The sequence below is a fragment of the Pelodiscus sinensis genome, chromosome 23 (assembly GCF_052426305.1).
Source record: "Pelodiscus sinensis isolate ZL-2025 chromosome 23, ASM5242630v1, whole genome shotgun sequence".
NCBI classification, from domain to species: domain Eukaryota; kingdom Metazoa; phylum Chordata; order Testudines; family Trionychidae; genus Pelodiscus; species Pelodiscus sinensis.
In genome coordinates, this window is record NC_143074.1 from 19,733,319 (window position 1) to 19,755,528 (window position 22,210).

The 22,210-nt window shown below is 44.8% G+C and overlaps 1 protein-coding gene across 4 annotated transcripts in view; it reads left to right on the forward strand.

Annotated features, from left to right (window-relative positions):
* OLFM1 (olfactomedin 1) overlaps positions 1-20,527 on the forward strand; it is a 75,868-nt gene extending 55,341 nt beyond the window's left edge. For all 4 annotated transcript variants that reach the window (XM_025183480.3, XM_006120754.4, XM_006120753.3 and 1 more), the window contains exons 5-6: positions 6,812-6,918; positions 18,833-20,527. In XM_025183480.3, the coding sequence (XP_025039265.1) occupies positions 6,812-6,918; positions 18,833-19,507 (782 nt within the window). In that variant the 3' untranslated portion in view covers positions 19,508-20,527. The remainder of the gene's footprint in view (positions 1-6,811; positions 6,919-18,832) is intronic.
* The last annotated feature ends 1,683 nt before the right edge of the window (positions 20,528-22,210 follow it).

Genomic DNA, 22,210 nt, shown 5'->3' on the forward strand with positions numbered 1-22,210 from the left:
TTTCTCCCTGCATCAAGGAATAATTTGTAGAGACAAAATAAAGCAAATCCAAGTCATCTTATGCTAGTCTCACCACCCGGTGATTTGAAATACCCTCCAAATGTCTGAACTCGCCTAACTTAAGCACTAGAAATGGTCCCCTGAAGCATGCAAAGAGCCAGAGGAAAAATAAGCAGAAACACGGAGCTATTGGGACTATCCAGGTTTATCCTATAGTTGGGATAGTCAGTATTAAAATCATGAGTGAGGCTAAAGAAACATATATATAATATGACTGAGCCCTGCACACATTATTAGTTATTTCTATTGTGGTGGCAGGCAGGACTCTGTTCCATGTTTGTACAGCGCCTAGCGCAACTAACAGGTGACCCACATGTCCCTGCTTCTCTTTGAAAGGGCTGAGTTTGCCATGTAGGCAAATACTCAGTGTCAGAGGCTATGTCTACACTACATATTGCCGGAAGAGTCCATGCAAACGAAGCGCAGATAAGCATTTTCTTGTGCTTCATTTGCATAAACTCTTCTGATCCATTTTTGTGCAAGGGGTTTTTGCACAAAAACAAGCAGTGTGAACATTTCCGTTTTGCGAAAAAAACATTTTTTGCCCAAGATCCTTATTCCTTCCCCCAAGAGACACAGAAAGCACGAGGGAGTAATGTAGACTAATAATGTAGAGAAATTTGTAGACAGCACCAAATTTTGTAATAGCCTATTTTGAAATAAACTCGAAATATGTACCTAAATAAGTATCTTATTTTGAGTTTAGAGTGCAGTGTAGACACAGCCCTAATGTCCAATCTAAACCCCTCTTGCTGCAAGGTAAGCCCATTGTTCTTGTCCTATCCTCAGAGGTCAAGGAGAACAATTTTTCTCCCTCCTCCTTGTAACACCCTTTTAGGCAAATGAAAAATGGCTATCCCCTCTCAGACTTCTCTTTTCCAAAGAAACACACAAAGAAATGAGCTATATATCCAGGACTTTACCTAACTATAATGACTAAGTTACACAAAGCAATTTAATTTGCCCATGTACAGCCATGGGTCTCACTGATGTATTCATTTGTAATAGGCCATACAAGGATCCTGTTTTGTCAGGTGCTGGAGCTGTGGTGGATTCACATTGAGAAGGTCTCCGTGCCTAGCAGAAAGCATTCCACACACCCCAGGACTTCCAGCACACATTTCCTCCCAACCTATATCCAGCAGTCAGTAAGCACCTGATATACAAAAGCCCGTTGTGTAATGTTTGTCGTTGCTTCTTGGCTGAAATGAGCAAACGCCACTAAAACTCCCAATGCAATGCCAAGGGTGTGTCTAGACTTCAGGGCTGTGTCTACACTGGCATGAATTTCCGGAACTGCTTAAAACGGAATGCTATTCCTTTTTCAGTTTTTCCAGAAAAGGAGCGTCTACATTGGCAGGCTGCTTTTCCGGAAAAGCCCTTTTTCCGGAAAAGCGTCTGTGGCCAATGTAGACGCGCTTTTCCGGAAAAGAGCCCTGATCACCATTTTCGCAATCGGGGCTTTTTTCCAGAAAAGACTACTGGGCTGTCTACACTGGCCCTTTTCCGGAACAGTGTTCCGGAATAAGGACTTATGCCCGAGCGGGAGCAGAATAGTTTTTCCAGAATAGCGGCTGATTTTTTACAGTAGAGCGTCGTTGCTTTTCCGGAAATTCAAGGGCCAGTGTAGACAGTTCGCAGCTTATTCCGGAAAAGCGGCTGATTTTCCGGAATAAGTGGCCCAGTGTAGACACAGCCCAGGGTTTTGTGGACAAAAGTGGACTTTTGTTGACAAAACCATACCTGCATCTACACTGCCGCTGAGTTCTGTCAACATAGTGTCAACAGAACTCAGCAGTTTTGTCGATGGCTGTAAACCTCATTCTACGAGGAATAATGCCTTTTGTTGACAGAGTTCTGTCAGAAGGCATTATTGCATCTACACTTTCCTTTGCATCTACACTGTCATGTTGACAAAGCGGCTTGCTTTGTCGACAGAACTGGATGTAGTCTAGATGCTCTTTGTCGACAGAAGCTTTGTCGACAGTAACTGTCGACAAAACTTCTGTCGACAAAAGCCTGTAGTCTAGATATACCACAAGATTGTAGCTGCCCATCCAGAACAATAACTCCGAATGACTGATGTTGTCTTAGCTTAATTGTAACTCCAGGGGCTCAATCGATCATTCATCTGACTTTTAATCTGAGAGTCCAAAACACAAGTCCTTGTTCAAGTGGTAGGCTCTGAATTGACATGACACATTTATGATTCAGATTGTAAAATGGGGTAACCTACGATAGGAGGGACTACACTCAAGAACTCAGGAGGTGCCTTTCAGTCCTGTTTCTAACTAAAATGAATCCCTGGCTCTAGGTTTCTAGATTTTGCCTGCCAGGACTTGAGGTTCATGACAGAGGTAATCCATGAAAGAGACACCAAGCCTGGAATACAGTCAACCCCAGCGCCCCACTGGGAACTGTTCTAAATGTGTCTCCAGCTAAATGCATAGTGAGTGGTAGCCTAACTCCTTGCAAACAAAATGGCTACATCTAGATTGCATCCCTTTTTCGGAAAAGGGATGCAAATTAGACGTATCGCAATTGCTAATGAAGCGGGGATTTAAATTTTAAAATAAGAGGGATAAGGAATCTTTCGGAAAAGGCTTTATTTTCTGAAAGAGCCGCGTCTAGACTGGCACTTTTTTTCCAGCAAAGCTCCATGCCGAAAAAAGTGGCAGCCATTTTTATGCTAATGAAGCGGGGGAGATTGAAATCCCCGCTTCATTAGCAATTGTGATACGTCTAATTTGCATCCCTTTTCCGAAAAAGGGATGCAATCTAGATGTAGCCAGTTAGTTTACTAGTATCGGCATTTCTTAATCAATTGGCTTTATACAAGTATTCCTTCCAGGAAAACAGCGGGAAAGTGATTACGCTGAAAGCAGTATATTAGTAGGATAATATCAAGGAGCATGTGGAAGATCAGTAGACAAAGGCTGACCTTGTGTAGCTAAACTTTGCAAGAAATTACCTGCTTACTCTTTTGGTTCTTTGTATTCTTTCTCCAGTATGTCATCTTCATCTAACATTTTGGGCCATGTGGATGCTTGGCTTTTTGCTCATGTTCTCCCCCATTTTCATCCCTCCACTGCTCAGGGGTGAAATCATTCAGAATAGCCCAATTAGTTGCTTTCGAACATATCAGACATATGATGGAAGGCAGAAGATGTGCGGCAATGCAGAACAATCTGGGGCAGGGAGAGAGATTTTACTCTGGGAAGTAAGGACTGGCCAAAGAATGGTATTTTTATCAATGGGGGCTACAGGGCACACCCTACGGCGGTGGTATCTTTATATTGTCTAAGGCTTTGTTTTCATTGGCACCATGATGGGGGCGTTTATTGAGAAAAGAAGCACCGATAGCAATGCCACTGTAAAATCTTAAGTTAGGACAAGACATAGTGTTGATTGCAAGGTCGCTGGGAGAGGTAGATGCTACATTTCTCACCTTAGAATGACTTTCTCTGGTTTACCTTGTGATCTTAAAGCAGTGATTCTCAACCTTTTTTTTTTATCAAGTACCCCTTTTTAAAAACAAAACAAAACAATTATAAGTACCCCCAGTACCTACAGTTTTCAGGCACACACATTTTTTTTCTACCATTGCAACACATTTGTTTAAACAACTTAATCGTAGCCAGGCAGGCGATGAAATTGTTGGGTATAAAAAGTACAAAAATAAAAAAGCGCTGTAAAACTTAAAACAAAAATGCAGTTTTCTCCAAATTTCAGTTGTGTTGATGTGCCTCCCCCAGACTTCTCTCGAATACCCCTAAGGTTAGTCATACCACAGGTTGAGAAACACTGGCCTAAAGCACCTTTCCTCCACTATAGTTTTACAGTGGGGTCGCTAACATGGCTTTCAGACTTCTTTTGCCTTCCGGATTCTAGGCTGCGTCGGGCACTCTGATATAACTCAGCCCTAACTGGCCTAAGTTACAGAAATCTCTCTGTGCTGGTCAGTGGGCCACAGGAGGGCCCAGAAGATCCATAAAGCTTCATGATGGGTCATTGTCCCTGTCTCATATATGTTCTTCTCATCACACCTGCACTATGCCCCTCATGCCAGGGCTTGGGAGGGGGGAGTAGATGGGGCTCACAACTTGATGATTATCTTTCACAATGACAAGGCTTTTAGGGCAATGCAGAGTTCCTTTTCACTGCTCCAGAGGCTGGAACAGAGGTGACAGTCTCACACCACATCTGCACCCACTACTGAATAGCTAAGAAACCCTATGGGTAGCTACAGTAAAACTCCAGTAGTCCGGCATCCAATAGTCCGGCACTCCTGATAGTCCAGCATCAAAATGGCAAGAGCCTAGTGAGTGAGCTTCGGCAAAAAACGAGGCACAAGGTAACAGCGGCAGCAGCTGAACTGAGCAAAAAGGGTAAAAAAGGCTTAAAAAACCGAAAACATTACAGTATACTGTATACAGTATGTACAATAAAAAGGGTTAAGAACACTTTATATACAGTATATAATGTATACAGTATATATATAACCAGCTTATAGTACCTCCTGATAGTCCGGCATATCTGATAATCCGGCACCACCTAGGTCCCATAGGTTCCGGATTATCGGAAGTCTACTGTAATTAGGACAGACCAAAGCAAAGCTTGAAGACTAGTGATCCCAAAAATCTTAGGCACATACAAGTTGGACCTCTCTAGTCTGGCATTCTCTAGTCTGGCAACATCTGTGGTCCAGCATGATTTTAATTGGCTGGATGTCCACTTATCATGGGTGTGGCCAAATTTCCCACAGTCCCATAAAGTTGTTTACAGCCCCCAGTCCTGGTTCTCCATGTTCTGTGCTGTTCTTTAGCTCTAATTTACCCCAAATGTCTTCTAAGAGCCCGGTAAGCAGTGGAAATGTTGGTCATGCTGCTAGACAATATTGACCTCCCATGGGTTCAGCACATTCTCCGTTTCAGTTCCAGTCCAGTCACGAGGGTACCAGACTAAAGAGGTTCAATCTGTACTTAAAAATCAAATGTCTTATCATGAACTTCTGTAAACCTAGCACAGCTTTGCTGAAATCAGTGACGCTAGCGCCAACTTACCCTGTAGGATCCAGCCGCAGATTTCCAATTTGGGCTAAAGACACCATATATGCTGTTCCGTGCAAGCTTCAAAATCCATTGGCCATAGCATGCGCTCCACTTAACTCCTGGAACCTGCTCCTTGACTGGGTTTAAAAGCCTAAAGAAGAGCCAGCAGGCACCTTCCCAAGTTTAGTTTTCATTGCTAGCCACATTCTTCCACCCTTATGTCAGGGAACTGAGGACAGGCTTCTGCAAGAGCAGCTTGGCAGAACCAGTGCGAGTGTTTTAGATGGCTGCTCCTGCCTTGGGATTTGCAGATTTTTGTGCTGCATCTAACTTTGACATTCCTCGGGTCATTCTTTAGCGCGTGTCTGCTAAAAGGTGAGCGTTTTGACAGCCGGCGATGGCTGCATTACTGAAACTTGCGGGTATTACTGTAAATATGAAATCACCAGAGGGCTATATTTTTAGACGCGCAGAATGAAGCACGGAAGGCATACGTGTGTGAAGCCTGGGAATGATACAAGATTATATTTTACTGTGGGGAACCTTGGAAGGGACAGATTGATACAGGGGTTTGATTCAGAAGGAGAATGGATGAGTGGTTAAGACATCAGAGCCTGATTTTTAAAGGTATTTAGTCACGTAAAGATGCAGTTGGGTGTCTGTTCCAAAGGGCGTAGTGCATGTAAGACCTGGTGAATTCACTGCATTTGAAGTCAATGGGAATTAGGAGCCTAGGTGCTTTGGAAAATCCCTCTAGGTGCCTGAGGCATCTAAATACCTTTGGAAAATTTGGCCTTTAGACGTTAGTTCCAAGGTGCATGTGTTTGTGCAGATTCAAATCCCAGTTCTGCCAAGCTCACTAGTTTTGGCAGGGAGGCTGGCCTTATGGTTATATCGCTCGACTGGTGATCGGGAGATCCGGCCCCCATTCCTGACTCTGCCACAGACTCACTGTGTGACCATGGGCAAATCACTCAGGCCTGATTTTTGGAGCTGACCATCCAGAATTCCGGGTGAAGCCAAAGGCAGCAGCCGAGGGGGCACAGCCCCTCAGACTCATGCCTGCTGTGTTTCAATTCCCCACCCATACAAATGGGGGATCGAGAATTTCCTGCCTTACAGTGGGTTGTGTGTGAGGAAAAGTCATTCCTGTTTGTGAGGCGCTTAGGTGCCCATCACCATGGTATCTGAGATGATGACAGACAGGCGCAGGTCGAGAGTTTTGCTGGGAAGATAACTTATATGTAATACCCCTCCTTTGTAACCTATGAGAGGACTGTTTGGAGACTCAGAATGAACTATACCAGCTCGATTACAGTAACACTGAGCTGTTGCTTTTCCTCTAATTTCTCCACCTGGCTGCCTGACGCTGGTTAACTCTTCTCCTCATTTGCTATTCCACAGCATTAGCAGTGCGTCTGTTTTCAGGCAGACTTGTTTGGTTCATTCCACTAAATAGCAATTGTCCTTATCGCGGTGCCCCTCAGAAAACAAAAGCAGCCGATAGTTTGTTCACCGTCTAATTGCCCTTAATTAAAATCAACCGCAGAGAGAGGCAATGTCACAGTGACACAGGCGCGCCTGAATGCCAGTGTCCCTCCTCAGAGCAGCGACTGTCTGAATATCGTGGGTCTGCCACATGCGCTGAAGCCTAATCGTGCCTCTGTTGCGTTGCTCACCCCCTTTCCACTGTTTTACAGCTTGTGGGAAGCTGACAGGAATAAGTGATCCCGTCACAATAAAAACCTCTGGATCAAGGTTTGGATCATGGATGACAGACCCTCTGGCTCCAGAAGGCGAAAACAAGGTAAGATTATGATATTCCCCTCCTGCTATCCTTCCCCTCCCCCCAGTCTGTTACTCAGGGTACGGCTACTCTGAGGTATCCCGGAAAAACTCTGCTGCATCCAAGGAATGAGTTTGCACTTCCACTTTTTTTTGCAAAAGAGCAAATGCTCTCTTTCAGGGAGCCCTGTATGCCTCGTTCTACGAGGGATATGGGCTCCACCAAAAGAGGAGGCTTTTCCACCATTTGGCCCTATCTAGACGGGGCCAAATGATGGAAAAGCCTCTTCCGGAAAAGCGATCGGAAAAAGGTACCCAAATTGTGGAGCGCAATTTGCATGGCTTTTTCCGAAAAAAAGCTGTAGCGTAGACCTAGCCTCAGAGCTCTGAGTCAAAGCACTGAAACTCTGACTAGAAGTCCACCATCACATGTCCAAGCCAATGTCCACAGAAGACTGTGGAAAGACTTAACGCATCTCAGCTTTATTGACCTTGTTGCAAGTAAGCCGACAGAGTCTGTGGGCCCCTGGGCAAGGTGTGTGTTGGGGTTGGCTCTAGGCTCTTGGAAGAGGTTGGACCTTGAGTGGAAGGGCTGGAGCTGAGGACAGCCAGCCCTCCATGCCTCCTGGAGGTTGGTACCTCTCCCTCATCCCTCAGAGCCACATGGAGTGTATGGCATGGCACTCCAGCGGAGATTTAAAGGGCCCAGAGCCCTTTGAATCAGTGGGCCCCCAGGCAGCTGCCCCCTTTACCCGTTCCTCCCCATCGGCAAGCCTGCCCTGTCTGTGCTGCATGCATATCCACACAGCACTTATTAAATCAATGTTAGTTATTTAGAAATAGTTTCCTAGTATAGACGTGCCCTATGAGTTTATTGCTATTTTGTTATTTCAGGAGTTATTAAAGTGTCCTCACTACAGGGAAACCTCAAAATGATTCCGAGGTGGGCTGTGTTACTGAGTCGACTTGGAGAGTCATTATTTTGAAATAGCGGTAGTGCCGCTATTTCGAAACAACAGGCTGAGGAGCAACCGGCTACACAGGCAAAAGCTTTGGAGGGACTGACTGCAAGTCATTCCAACCCACACACTTTGTAGCATGGCTGACAACTTTGCCTCTTGGTTGTGGTTGTTTTTTGTTGTTGTTTTGGTTTTTTCTAAAGATCTGAGGTTTATTGGTTCTTACTTATTTCTTTTGTTCTTTACATTATTTTTTCTATTAATTTTATTGCTTATGGAAAAGTTCCAGGCTCACAGCCACTGAAGTTCTCTGTTAATCTATTGGGGGCCAAATTTCTTCCCTCTCCTGCTCACCACAGCCTGCCTCAGTTCTGGCATGCTATCACTTCCCCCTGGAGGAGAGGGCAATTCCATCTCCATGCGTCAGTAAGTCTTCACTCTGGGTATGTCTAGACTACATGGCTCCGTCGACGGAGCCACGTAGATGAGTTATGCCTCGTGAAATGAGGTTTACTGGAGCAGTCAACAAGGCCTTCCATTGTCGACCGCGGCGTGTCCAGACTACCGCGCTGTGCCACCAAACAGCTGATTGGCGCAGCGTGGCGGCCATTTTGATGCAAATGAAGCGGCGATTATTTAAATCACCGCTTCATTTTCCTATGTCTAGTAAACTCAACTATGTCTAGTAAACGTCAACGGAGCCATGTAGTCTAGACACACTCTGTCTACTGAGAGGGCCAACCAAGTTGGCCTGGTAGGGCCAGTTACCATCGGGTTCTTAATGGAGAGGACATGAGTGAGCTGGGAACTGGGCTGAGACCCATCAAACTCATTCTAAGCAGGCCTCTCAACGGCCCTACCTATTTTGGTTAACCTATAAAGCACGGTCTTACCTGGGCTCAGTAATACAGTGGCCATTTCAGGCTGAATACCCGCACGCTCCAAGCAGATTACAAGGGCAAAACATGTCCAACAAGCTTCTCATGATCACCTTTGAGTTAAAATCCTTTTGCTGCATATCGGTCCGATGCGTACAAATTTCTATTTAGCCAGCTAATGGCAAAAGACCATTCTCTATATATTAATGGTCCCTAAGACTTTTTTGTAAAGGCTTTCCTGCCCAAAGCTTCCTTATTTTCTAAAGCCTAATGAACAGGGTTGTGTCCTATACAAAGCAGATGAAAGGGAGACTCCAAAATTTGGCTTGCTCAAGTTTAGATTTATTTTTTCATACTTGAACCACACTCGTTCTGGTGTAGCTGATGACTCAAGGTGCAAGTCAGTATAATATCAGGCCCATAGTTATTAGCCAACCAGAAGGGACCATCGAAGTCTGATTGGTGTCTATAACACTGCTGTGCATATCTCCGATGAAGTCGTCTGACCCATGTACATCCCCCCTCCTCTGTCTTCCTCCACCTTCCTTGTTGTGAAGAATTAATTTGCTGCATCAAGAGAGGTTTTTGTTTTGTTCTGTTTTGGTCTTGTCAATTCAGACTGTTCAGCTCTGCTCACAAGGAGGTAGGAAGCCAATAAAATCAATCTAGGCTTCCAAAGAGAGATGGAATAGAAAGTATCTGAAGGCATTTGCTGAGGACATTATAGGAGGCAAAACAAACAAATCAAAAAAAGCTCAGCTAAATGGAAATTCACTATTGTTTAATGCTGCCTTAGTCAAAGGAGGTGGGAAGGCAAATTAATGTCATACTCTACTCTTTTTTGGGGTTCTCTTGCTGAGACAGGGAGGAACCCTATTAACAAAAAGATTCCTACTGATGATTCCAAAGTTGATTTCATTTCAGAGAAGCATCTTAGCTCTGAACATAGGCATTAAAACCCAGGGCACTATGCAGAGATAAAGACCATCTGTCCCTTCCTCTCGCCAACCTAATCTAGTTAGAAAGCTTCAAAGGAGTATCTGAGTTAGTTTTTAAGGTGCTTCTTACTAGACAATCAGTCTGTAACAGGAAAAACTTAAAAAACAACCAACAAAACATGTTGCTGGTATCATGAGCTTTCGTGGGCACAACCCACTTCTTCAGATGACTGGAGTATTAGAAGTCCAGATCCAAGAATAAATAAGGGTATGTCTACACTTGCACCCTATTTCAAAATAGGGATGAAAATGCAGCAATTCGAAATTGCAAATGAAGCTGGGATTTAAATATCCCGCGTTTCATTTGCCTAATCGCGTTATGGCACTATTTCGAGTTAGCGCTATTTCGAATTAACAGACGCTGTGTAGACACGGTTATTTCAAGAGAAATCCCTTCTCTCAAGATAACCCTTATTCCTCATACAATTAGGTTTAACAGTTATTAAATAGCACTAACTCAAAATAGCGCCATAACACGATTATGCAAATGGATATTTAAATCCCGGCTTCATTTGCAATTTCGAATTGCTGCATTTGCATCCCTATTTCAAAATAGGGTGCGAGTGTAGACATACCCTTAGGGAATAAGGAAGGTATTTTTTATTTCTTTCTCTTTTCTCTCTTCTTTCTCTATTTTTCCCCTTTTTTCCTCTTCCCCCGCCATCTTCCCTTCCCTTATTTATTCTTGGATCTGGACTTCTAATACTCCAGTCATCTGAAGAAGTGGGTTGTGCCCACGAAAGCTCATGAAACCTCTATGTCTATGTCTATGCTGCCGGTTTTTTTGGCAGAAGATATGCAAATTGCCCCTAAAAAGCCCCATGTAGACGGGGCCATTTGTCAGAAAAAAACCCTTTTGCGCAAGATTCCTTATTCCTCAAAAAATGAGGTTTACAGGATCTTACGCAAAAGGGTTTTTTTTCCGACTAATGACCCTGTCTACATGGGGCTTTTTAGCAGCAAAATATGTTCCGCAAAAAGGATTGGCAGAAGATATGCAAATGAGAGCACAATTTGCATATCTTCTGCTGAAAAAAAAAGGTAGCGTAGACGTAGCCTACATGTTTTGTTAGTCTTTAAGGTGCTACTAGACTATTTCCTAATCTGGTTAGTTTATACGCTGTAATCAAATCATTCCTTCTTTTTTATAAAGATCTTCAGAGAGAGACATTATTGGGTACAAAAAGGCTCTTTACTCCTACACCCTTGGCTGAAAGCTGAAGCCAGACAGATTCAAACTGGAAATAAGGCTCAGATTTTGAACAATGAGCGTGATTAGCCAAGGGGAATGGTGGACTCTGCATCTCTTGATGTGTTCTGATCAAAATGGGATGATATGCCTTAGTGAACGAGCAAGTTACTGGGATCAGTACAGAGGTGCCTGGGTGAAATTTAATGGCCAGTGAGATTAGATGACTTCATGATCCCATCTGGCCTTAGGACTCCTCGTCGCATCTGGCCTTAGAGTCTCTTGGACAAGGACCTGGAGTTTCACAGATGCATAGAGTTGGAGTCAACTGCATGATCTAAAATTATGATGAAAAGGGTTTTATTTTAGTCCAAGGTATTCCCATTACAGGCATCAGTGGTGCAGACCTTAAGACATGATGAGCGGTTATGTCAAAAGGAACCAGCCTCTGTTGCCATATAATGATAAATACCAAACTGAAACGAAAATGCTGATTTTCAAGACTGGGCCCCAGCGATCGGGTGCCAAACATCCGCTGCAAATTTATTGCTGTAGTACTTTCGAATGGAAGCAGATTTAATCTCTGTATCTGGTGGAGGTTGGGAGAGCAAAGTGACAGTGTCTTGTTGCTCATTACTATTCTTCTGCTCTATGCTTCTTGGTTCACAGAGCAGGCCTATCGTGTTCTGCCATCAATCCGGGTCTTGCTTACCCATAAACTTACAGGGATTTTTAAAGTACATAATCAATGAAGTTGTCTGTCTGGCTTGTTAACTGAAGTGCTTATGGCCAGCTGTTGAGCAAGATGATTGGCTGCACAGGATCCATCTAATATAACATCGGGCAATAATTAAACCAAACTTTATGCGCATCATAATTAAAAATGTAATTATGAAGAAGAACCCTGTACTCACATCACGTTTCATTTTCCTCTTGATAAAACACAGGATTATTCTGCATGGGCTACATTTTGGCATATTTACTCAATTCCCTGATGTTAGTGCAGCTACTCCAGATTTACACTGGCGCAAAAAGAGAAAATGGCCAATTATATCTTTAAAATGAACTCTAATTGTCCAATTGAATTGCAAGGGCCTTCTGTGGCTCTTAGCATCTTCAGAAAGCTATTTGTCTATCATTATTATTAATTATTTGTATTCGCATCTAAGAAGCCTCCTTTTAATAGTTATCACACACAGTTTCTTTTCTCCAGTAGATGATTTTAGTGTCCGTAGAATTATAGAACATTAGAACTGGAAGGGACCTTGAGAGGTCATCGAGTCCAGTCCCCTGCCCTCACAGCAGGACCAAATACTATCTAGATCATCCCTTAAATATCTCCATCACTGAAAATACTTAAGAGCATATTAGATAGCCAGTTTCTGTCTAACCTGCTCTTAAATATCTCCAGTGATGGAGATTCCACAACTTCCCCAGGCAATTTATTCCAGTATTTAACCATTCTGCCATTTAGGAAGGTTTCCTAATGTCCAACCTCAACCTCCCTTGCCACAATTTAAGCCCAATGTTCTCCTTGGCCTCTAAGGATAGGACAAGAAGCAGTTTTTCTTCTTCCTCCTTATAAAACCTTTTTAGATATTTGAGAACCGCTATCATGTCCCCTCCGTCTTCCCTTTCTAAACTAAACAAGCCCAGTTCTTTCAGTCTTCCCTCATAGCTCATGTTTTCTATACATTCAATCATTTTTGTTGCTCTTCTCTGGATAGTCTCCAATTTCTCCACATCTTTCTCAAAATGTGGTGCCCAGAACTAGACGCAATATTCCAGTTGAGGCCCAATCAGCGTAGAGTAGAGTGGAAGAATGACTTCTCGTGTCCTGATCACAACAGGTACAAGGGAGTAGCAAGATTTTCTAGGGATTGTAGCTCTACGTTTAGAAGTACATACAATTGCTTTTATTTGAAACATGCTAGGAATTTCATGGGTTCATTGGCAGAGTTTGATGCTGATGGCAGGTGTGACCAAAATGCTGGTCCTCTCTGAGTTGCATCACAACGCACAATAAGTTTGGCAGGTGTTCGTCTGTTCAGATCCCTAAATGAGTCGTTTCTTGATATCATAATATCACTGAACTCAACTAGGCATGATTGATTGTGAATCTCCCGGGAGAAGTCCGGCAATGAAATGGCAAGAGGACGTTGAAGGCTAGGATTGATGAGCGTGGGCGGAGCAGTGTGTGGAAGAAACTCACTCAAAGCCAGGTTGCACCATGCCCGGCTTGAAACAGTGCTATCAATCTCTTGTGTTCTGAAGCAAAGAAACTCATCACAGTCAGCCACCCTAAAATGCTAGAATTATAGCAAGGGTTTCTGCTTTTCTGGTTTTAAAAGTACCCAGCATATTTGGCATGTATTACTTTTTAATGCCAAACAATGAAACAGGAGCAGCAGAGCAATAAGATGGCTCAGTTTCTCATATTTTATAAAATATTGTCATTTCCTGGGTAAATTCAGTCATCTCAGAAGGGTATCTGTGTTAGCCAAAAAATTAAAGTTTTTTCAGTTACAGACTAACAAATATTTTACCTTATTCAGGATGCCATCCACATTTTGTATTAGTCTCTACGGGACTGCAGGTCTATTCGTTGTTTTTTAGAGACCCTGATTCAATAAACTCCACCTTTGAAAGGAGAAACTCCACGTCAGAGGCATAGTGAGGGTATTATGCACCTGGGGGCAAAGGCAAAATTTGCAACCCCCCCTCCCCCTGCCGCACAGCAGGGCCCCGAACCTGGCACACAACTGAGCCCGACCCTGGAAGGATGGGGGGGGGGGGGAGCTTGTACTGCATCTTCCCCCTCCCCCTCCAATTTGGGGCTGAGTCCCTGCATGCACTAACCCACTGATGGAGATGGAGGAGGGTCGGACTGGGGGCAGAGAGGCAGCAGAAGAGGAGCAGGCGAGCCGAGGGATGACAGGAGGAGCAGAAGGGGACTAAATTGGTGCCCCCCTAGCATGGCGCCCAGGGACAACTGCCCCCCCTCTCTACGCCTCTGCTCCATATCCCGTCTCCCAAGATGGCTTGTCTCTAAGAACCTACCAACCCCTTTCCTCAAGGGAATTGGTGTCTTCTTCCATCTGGGATCTTCTCAGGCCTGTCAAAGGAAGTGCATGGAACATCTTCATCCCGGTTCACAGAATGTTTCAAATCTGGGCTACCTTTGAAGTTTAGGGCCGATGTTTTGCAGAGCTCTCAGATGTTCACATTCTAAGATAAACAACCAAACACTGTACAGGTTGAACCTCTCTAGTCTGGCACCCTCAGGACCTGACCGGTTCCAACTAGAGAATTTTCCAGACCACAGGAGGTCAATATTGTCTAACAGAGTTACCAACACTTCCGCTGCTTACTGGGCTCTTAGAAGACATGAGGGGTCAATTAGAGCTAAATAACAGCACAGAGCACTGAGATCCAGGACTGGTGGCTATAAAGAAACATTATGGGACCGAGGGAAATTTGGTTACACCCATGAAAAGTGGCCATCTGGCTAACTAAAACCATTCTGTATGATAGATGTTTCTGGACCAGAGAGTTCTAGGCTAGAGAGGTTCAACCTGCATATCCATACCTGAGCCGATGACTTCACATAACCTTGGTAACACTGATCAGGGGATGTTCCATGCATTTTCAGTTACATCTAGGCTGTGTTTACACTAGCACCCTTTTCCAGAAAAGGGATGCAGATTAGCCAAGTCGGAATTGCAAATGCAGTGGGGATTTAAATTTTCCCCACTGCATTTGCATGAACATGGCTGCCACTTTTTTCCGGCTCAGGGCTTTTCCGAAAAAAAGCGCCAATCTAGACAGGGATCTTTCGGAAAATAAAGCCTTTTCCGGAAGATCCCTTATTCCTGATTTTAAGAGGAATAAGGGACCTTTCGGAAAAGGCTTTATTTTCCGAAAGATCCCTGTCTAGACTGGCGCTTTTTTCCGGCAAAGCCCCGAGCCGGAAAAAAGCGGCAGCCATGTTCATGCAAATGCAGTGGGGAAATTTTAAATCCCCACTGCATTTGCAATTCCGACTTGGCTAATCTGCATCCCTTTTCCGGAAAAGGGTGCCAGTGTAGACACAGCCCTAATGCGTGTTTGGGTACACAAAGCAGGGCAGCTTCTTCTGGAAGCAGCATAATTGTCCTTTTCCATCTTTGATCAAAACAAAGTCTGTGTTAAACTGACAAATATTTCCTGGGACATTTTTTGAGGACAATGAATCAAACTAGAGATGGGTTCGAGCCAGGGATTTCAATCCAATCCCTTTCAAATTTCAGATGGCAATGGACAGGGCTCAACAAACTGCTGAATCTACTCACCTGTGGTGAGTAGATTTCAGCTGGTTGCTCCATGCGCCCCATTCACTGGCGCTTCATGCATATCAAGCCCTGACAATGGAGATTAGAATGAAATCTCTGGGTTTGACCACTCCTTACAATTCTAATGCCACCCCTTAGAGTTATGATTCCAGAACCAAAAGGTATCTATTTTCTAGTACAGATTGAGTCACAATCTCACGAGGTCAATCCGTGCTCTTCAATTTAAGCCTGAACTCCTGGGCTGCGTCTAGACTGGCATGATTTTGCGGAAATACTTTTAACGGAAAAGTTTTTCCGTTAAAAGTATTTCCGCAAAAGCGTGGCTAGATTGGCATGGATGCCTTTGCGCAAAAGATGCTTTTGCGCAAAAGCATCCATGGCCAGTCTAGACATGATTTTGCACAAGAAAGCCCCCATTGCCATTTTAGCCATCAGGGCTTTTTTGCGCAAAACAGTTCTTCCCTGTCTACGCTGGCCGCAAGAGGGCTTTTTCCTGAGCGGGAGCATGAGAGAATTTGAGCAAGAAGCACTGATTTTGTACATTACAAAGTCAGTGCTCTTGCGCAAATTCAAGTGGCCAGTGTAGACAGCTGGCAAGTTTTTGCACAAAAGCGGGCACTTTTGAGCAATATCTTACCAGTCTAGACGCACCCCTGGAGCGAAATCCTCGCCTTAGAAGTTCTGTTATTAACTTCTGTGGGGCCAAAACTTCAACCGACCATCAGAATTCCAAACCTTGCTCTATTCCAAATCTGGGTTTAGCACTGTCTCCTAGGCACATCTAGGCTGTGTCTACACTGGCCACTTATTCCAGAAAATCAGCCGCTTTTCCGGAATAACTTGCCAGCTGTCTACACTGGCCCCTTGAATTTCCGGAAAAGCACTGACGATCTACTGTAAAATTGTCAGAGTTTTTCTGGAAAAACGATGCTGCTCCCGTTCAGGCAAAAGTCCTTTTCCGGAAAACTGTTCCAGAAAAGGGCCAGTGTAGACAGCATAGATTTCTTTCTGCAAAAAAGCCCCGATCACGAAAATGACGGTCGGGGATTTTTTGTAGAAAAGCGCGTCTAGATTGGCCACGGACGCTTTTCCGGAAAAAGAGCTTTTCCGGAAAATCATCCTGCCAATGTAGACGCGCTTTTTCCGAAAATGCTTATAACGGAAAAGTTTTCCGTTTTAAGCATTTCCGGAAAAGGGTGCCAGTGTAGTCGTAGCCCTACAGTTCACAGGAGTTTTCCCGTTGACATCCCTCTGCTCAGTCTCACTACACAGAACTCAATAGAGGTTTCACAAGGACCATGCGGGCAGAAGTTGTATTTGTTTAAGACGTGGAAATATACCTCCCAAAAGTCATCTCTAGTACGGTTTCGTTTATTATCTCTCTGCTAGCTCATACAATTTTTGATGTAGAAACCAGCTGTCTTATTGTTAGGCAGCTGCATACAAAATGTCACCAGCAGGACAGATTTATTTTCTCCACGCTCACTGTATTGCTTTGTAATTTGCTTCAATACTGGTTGCAAATGACTCAAGCATTTTGTAAGAAGTCTAGACAGTATCCCTAGTGAACTGGCATTTAAGTAATAATCTAAAATATCTCCACCATCAACCAATAATTTAACAATAGCAAGATTCTGATGTCTTTATCTATTGTGTCATAGAAGACTGCTTTGAGCTTTTGAAACAGGAGGGTGTGATATTTAAAGGGGATAAGGAATTTCCAATGAATTTCCTTGACAATGAGTGATTGCATTCATATTCTTGTGCATGCCAAATTCATGGAGTTCCACTCGTCAGATGATATAATTTAATAAATGCTGCCCTGATGAGGCCTGCAGGAAGCCAAAAGAGGTATCAGCATAACATCCCAGTCTGCCTGGATAAAACCTGTGTATTAATTGCCCTTTCAAAGGACAAAGAGAGCTACCTGAAACTTCAAGGTAATAGATTTATTACAGAGCATCTGGGAAGATGTTAGCCTGTGACGTAGTGGGGGTACTTGCTGGGCTGTGGTGACCCCTGCTGTCTGGAGCAAGACCCAGCAGGGAAAACCTCGCTACGCAGAGGTAATGCCAAACTTGTTGATCCAGGGGCCAGACACCCCCCATGGAGAGGAACAAAGGAAGGTGGATGCTGCCCTGGCTGGGGGGCAGGGCTGGAAGTTGGTTAGTTGGTTGGTGGCTGTCTGTGAGGATGGATGAGACAGCCTAGGGAGAGGAGCTGGAGTTTAGGGGCCCAGTCTCCCCCCAACTCAAGGGGGCCTGAGGCATCCTAGCCCAGCTCTGTGACCAGACTACATCTGTGCTGTGCTGTATCCTGGAGAGACAATAAACTTCCTCAATTCTACTGGCTGGTGCGGTCTGTTTGTGCCATTTCGGGGTGCAGGAGACGGGGGACCCCAACGCGCCGTCACATAGCCTCCCCAGCTTGGAAAGCTTTTCTGCGCTAGTTAACTAATCAGTTGAGTTTTAAATTGTTGACCGACATTTTTGATCATTGGTAGCCTCCTCCCAATGCATCACTTTCAAGGAGGTTGCTAATTACAGCCGCTCTCCCTAGCAATTTGCTCTGGATTTCTTGTGATCCTTGGTGTCTGTGCATGAGAAGACCTACTGTTAATAACTGCGGGCCTCCCTACCATTTCTGAATAAGCAGGGTCTTCGAATAGATCTTTGGCTGATGAGCTGGAGGGCAAAGCCAGGCCAGGCCAGAAAGAGTCTGTCATAGAATCCACGGGTTGGAAGAGTCCTCAGGAGGTCACTGAGTCCAGCCCCCTGCCCAAATCAGGACCAACCCCAACTCAATCATCCCAGCCAGGGCTTTGTCAAGCCAGAACTTCAAAACCTCTAGGGATGAAGATTCCACCCCCTCCCTAGGGAACCCATCCCAGCGCTTCCCCACCCACCTAGGGAAATAGTTTTTCCTAATATCCAACCTAGACCTCCCCCAGTGCAACTTGAGACCATTGCTCCTTGTTCTGCCATCCATCACTACTGAGAACAGCCTCTCTCCCTCCTCTTTGGAATCTCCCTTCAAGTAGTTGAAGGCTGCTCTCAAATCCCCCCTCACTCTTCTCTTCTGCAAACTAAACAAGCCCAGATCCTTCAGCCTCTCCTCGTAAGTCATGTGTTCCAGCCCAGTAATCATCTGGGCTGGACTCTCTCCAATGCATCCACATCCTTTCTGTAATGGGGGCCCCAGAATTGGATGCAGTACTCCAGATGTGGCCTCCCCAGTGCCAAATAAAGGGGAATAATCACTTCCCTAGATCTGTCGGCAATGCTTCTCCTCATGCACCCTAATGTGCCATTTGCTTTCTCCTCTGTCCATGCCAGTCACCCAATTCCTTGCAAGTGTAATGAGACCCCCATAGGAAAAGAGGGGCAGAGTTTTCTCCTCAAAGTGAGTCTTCTTTAGTTTAGTCTTCCGATTGCTCCCTAATATGACTCATGATGCTGTCGCCCTCCATATCTTCAAGAAGGAGGGGGAAGGAGGGGACAAAAATCTCTCTCTCTATTGCTCATATGTTATGATGGTTCTCTGCTGCCTTGTAACATGAAATTTTTCCATTGTTTGCCCAGGTCTGGTACATGGACAGTTACCACAACAACCGCTTTGTCCGCGAGTACAAAAGCATGTCGGATTTCATGAATACAGACAATTTCACCTCTCACCGTCTCCCTCACCCCTGGTCTGGCACAGGCCAAGTGGTCTACAATGGCTCGATCTATTTCAATAAATACCAAAGCCACATCATCATCAGGTTTGATTTGAAAACCGAGACCATCCTCAAGACGCGCAGCCTGGATTATGCTGGTTACAACAACATGTACCACTACGCCTGGGGAGGCCATTCCGACATTGACCTCATGGTGGATGAAAATGGCTTGTGGGCTGTCTATGCCACCAATCAAAATGCGGGGAACATTGTTATTAGCAAGCTGGATCCCAACACCCTCCAGAGCCTGCAAACCTGGAATACCAGCTACCCGAAACGCAGTGCCGGCGAGGCCTTCATCATCTGCGGTACGCTCTACGTCACCAACGGGTACTCGGGAGGAACCAAGGTGCACTACGCCTACCAGACCAACGCATCCACTTACGAGTACATTGACATCCCGTTCCAAAACAAATACTCACACATTTCCATGTTAGACTACAACCCTAAGGACCGAGCCCTCTACGCCTGGAACAACGGGCATCAGATACTTTACAACGTCACCCTCTTCCATGTCATCAGGTCTGATGAATTGTAGTCTGCTTTTGTCTAGAAACTAATTTAAAAAAAATTACCAATATTGAGGAAACACTCTTATTTAAAAAACAAACGGCTGCCAAAATAGAGAATAACTTCACAGAGGATTATACAGCATACACCTGAGCATTACCTCTACATTTCTAGACATCCAAGTCTGTGTTATAGAGACTTAAGAATAATCATATACTTGCAGCTGGAACTGCACTGAAAAGAAACACTCCAGTTTTTGTTTTGCTTTTGGTTCCCATAGCAAATCTACTGAACATGCTAAAGAAGTAAGGCAATGACTGTTGGAAATTAGCACTGGGGAGAATTTCTCTCTAACTCTATGTGAGTTGCATGGACATTTTCCTGCATCACGGTCAACTCTGATGGATGTGTGATTTGTATTTCTAAGTGGAAAAGCTATCTTGGTGTTTGGTGAGACTAACACTGGTTGGTTTTACTTGCATTCCCTTGCAGCTACTGTCTCTCAACTGTGTTTTTGTCTCTTAGATTAACTGTGCTGAGACTCAAAGTAGCTCATGGATCTGTGTCTTAGTATCTATTAAACACGATGGTTTCAGTATGTATTATGAACAAGTTGTTGTACCCATATTGTTTGAACTTATGTATTCAGCAAATATACTGTATCATGTATGTCTGTTACTTACCGGAGGTGGCAAAACTTTGTCTGTCTAGTTTATGCAATGAATGTTGTAAATGCAATGACGTAGTTTGGATTACTAAATGATGGTTTCATTTCTAAAAAAAAAAAAAAAATACAATGAATCAGTGTTCACCCCTTATACACAGGTAACTAATTTCATGTTGATAATTTAAAAAATATTAGATTACTATTATAATACCTACATAATATTATGATTGATGGACATAGCTTCTGTGGATATTCTGTGGCATCAGATTCCCATAAGAAGTCTTCGGGAGATGGAATTGTGAAGGAAATTGATTTTTTTTAAAGGGGAAAACTTTGTACTATCCACAGTTATCTAAGGAACAATAAAAATATTAGGAGACATCCCTGCTTTGCTTATTGTGTACTGGATATGTAGGGCAGTGGTTTTCAAATTATGAGTCACGACCCAGTGCTGGGTGGTGGAATGTCGGGTCTTGGGTCTCATTGCTGCACGGGGATCAGGTGACCAACGGGGGGCTAAAGCAGCTTCCTGCCTGTCCTGGCACTGCAGACTGCGCTGCGCCCCAGAAGCAGTTGGCAGCAGACTCAGCTCCTAGGGGAGGGGGGAGTGCACAGAGCTCCATGCACTGTCCCTGCTCTGAGCACTAGCTCAGCATTCCCATTAGCGGGGGACCTGCTGCTGGCTCCTTCTGGAGTGCAGCAGAGTCTACGGGGCCAGGAGAGGCAGGAAGCTGCCTTAGCCCCCCCCCTTCCCGCTGACCGAGAGCTGCTCAAAATCAGCCCCTCCTGCCCCAACCCTCCCCCCCCAAAGCTGGAGCCCCCTCCAGCACCTCAAAACTCTCATCCTCAGTCCCATCTCGGAGCCCACACTCTAGTCAGATGATGTTGGCTCCTGGATACCAACAATTTTCTTCAACGGGGTCATGAGAAAAAAAAGTTGAAAACTGCTGACGTGGGGAGTACAACTGCCGTAAATTAATAGTGACAAATGGTTGCACAAAGATAGACTGGAGAGCACAATCTTGTGTGCGGGATGACTGAAAGGGGGAGGACTTGCATACTGAGAACAATAGCCCGGAAGCCTAGTTCGAACTACCTAGTTCGTGCCCCATGTAGCCGCGCTGCACGGGGTTCGAACCAGCAGGGTTTTAAAAATGGCGGCTCCCCGCTTATGCAAATGAAGCCCGGGAAATTCAAATCCCGGGCTTCATTTGCAAGTGCGGTATGCCTACATTACCACCCTAGTTCGAACTAGGAGGGTAGTGTAGACATACCCCCAGTGTGCATCCTTCAAAGCAGCAGGTGGTTGCATTTCGATGTCAGGACTTGGCCCCTGGGATTTGGGCAGTGAAAAGCAAGCTGAGTGAAGCACACATAGACATCAGGCAGAGTTCATGGGCTGCGATGCACACCCCGTACTCGAAACACAAGGCTGAATGTCTTCTGTTTTAAGGAGGTTAAGTTCCTCCCTTCGTTCGTATAAACCGGCTCGACTACAAAAAAGAAGGAAAGCATCGATGCTTCGTCGATACATTGCCAGCAAAGACAGACAGCAGTGCCACGCTGTTCCTGTTCTACATCGCGGACTAAATCCTTTGGATTTCAGAATGGCCTTCAACACAAGGCCTCTTTCCACCAGATTCATCAGAGGGGAAGACTGTGAGCCTTGAAGATTGAAACTGCAGCGGTTTCAAGACCTAAGTCTACTAGTATTTTGTAACAATTGTAGCATGAGGAAACTGTCCTCCTTCTTGAAAGACACAAAACCCCAATGCTCAGAATGGCTCAATCTTGCCTCTGATGATCCCTGACCAGGGGTCAGAGACAGTAGGTTCAATGCTGCGCAAGACAGTCATGTCTCGCCTTTGCCAGTTGTGACATGCCCATGGGGTGGAGCCACGCAATGGCATGCCAGCTCCTGCCTTCAAGTAATCCCAGGTGTACGACAGCTGACTCTGCTCATGCTCGAGGGGCCTGGCCACTTTGTGGTGTTAATATGCACCTCCTAATGATAAAACCATGATCTGTGGACACCTGGCCTCCTTGAGCCATTCTTCCCTGACT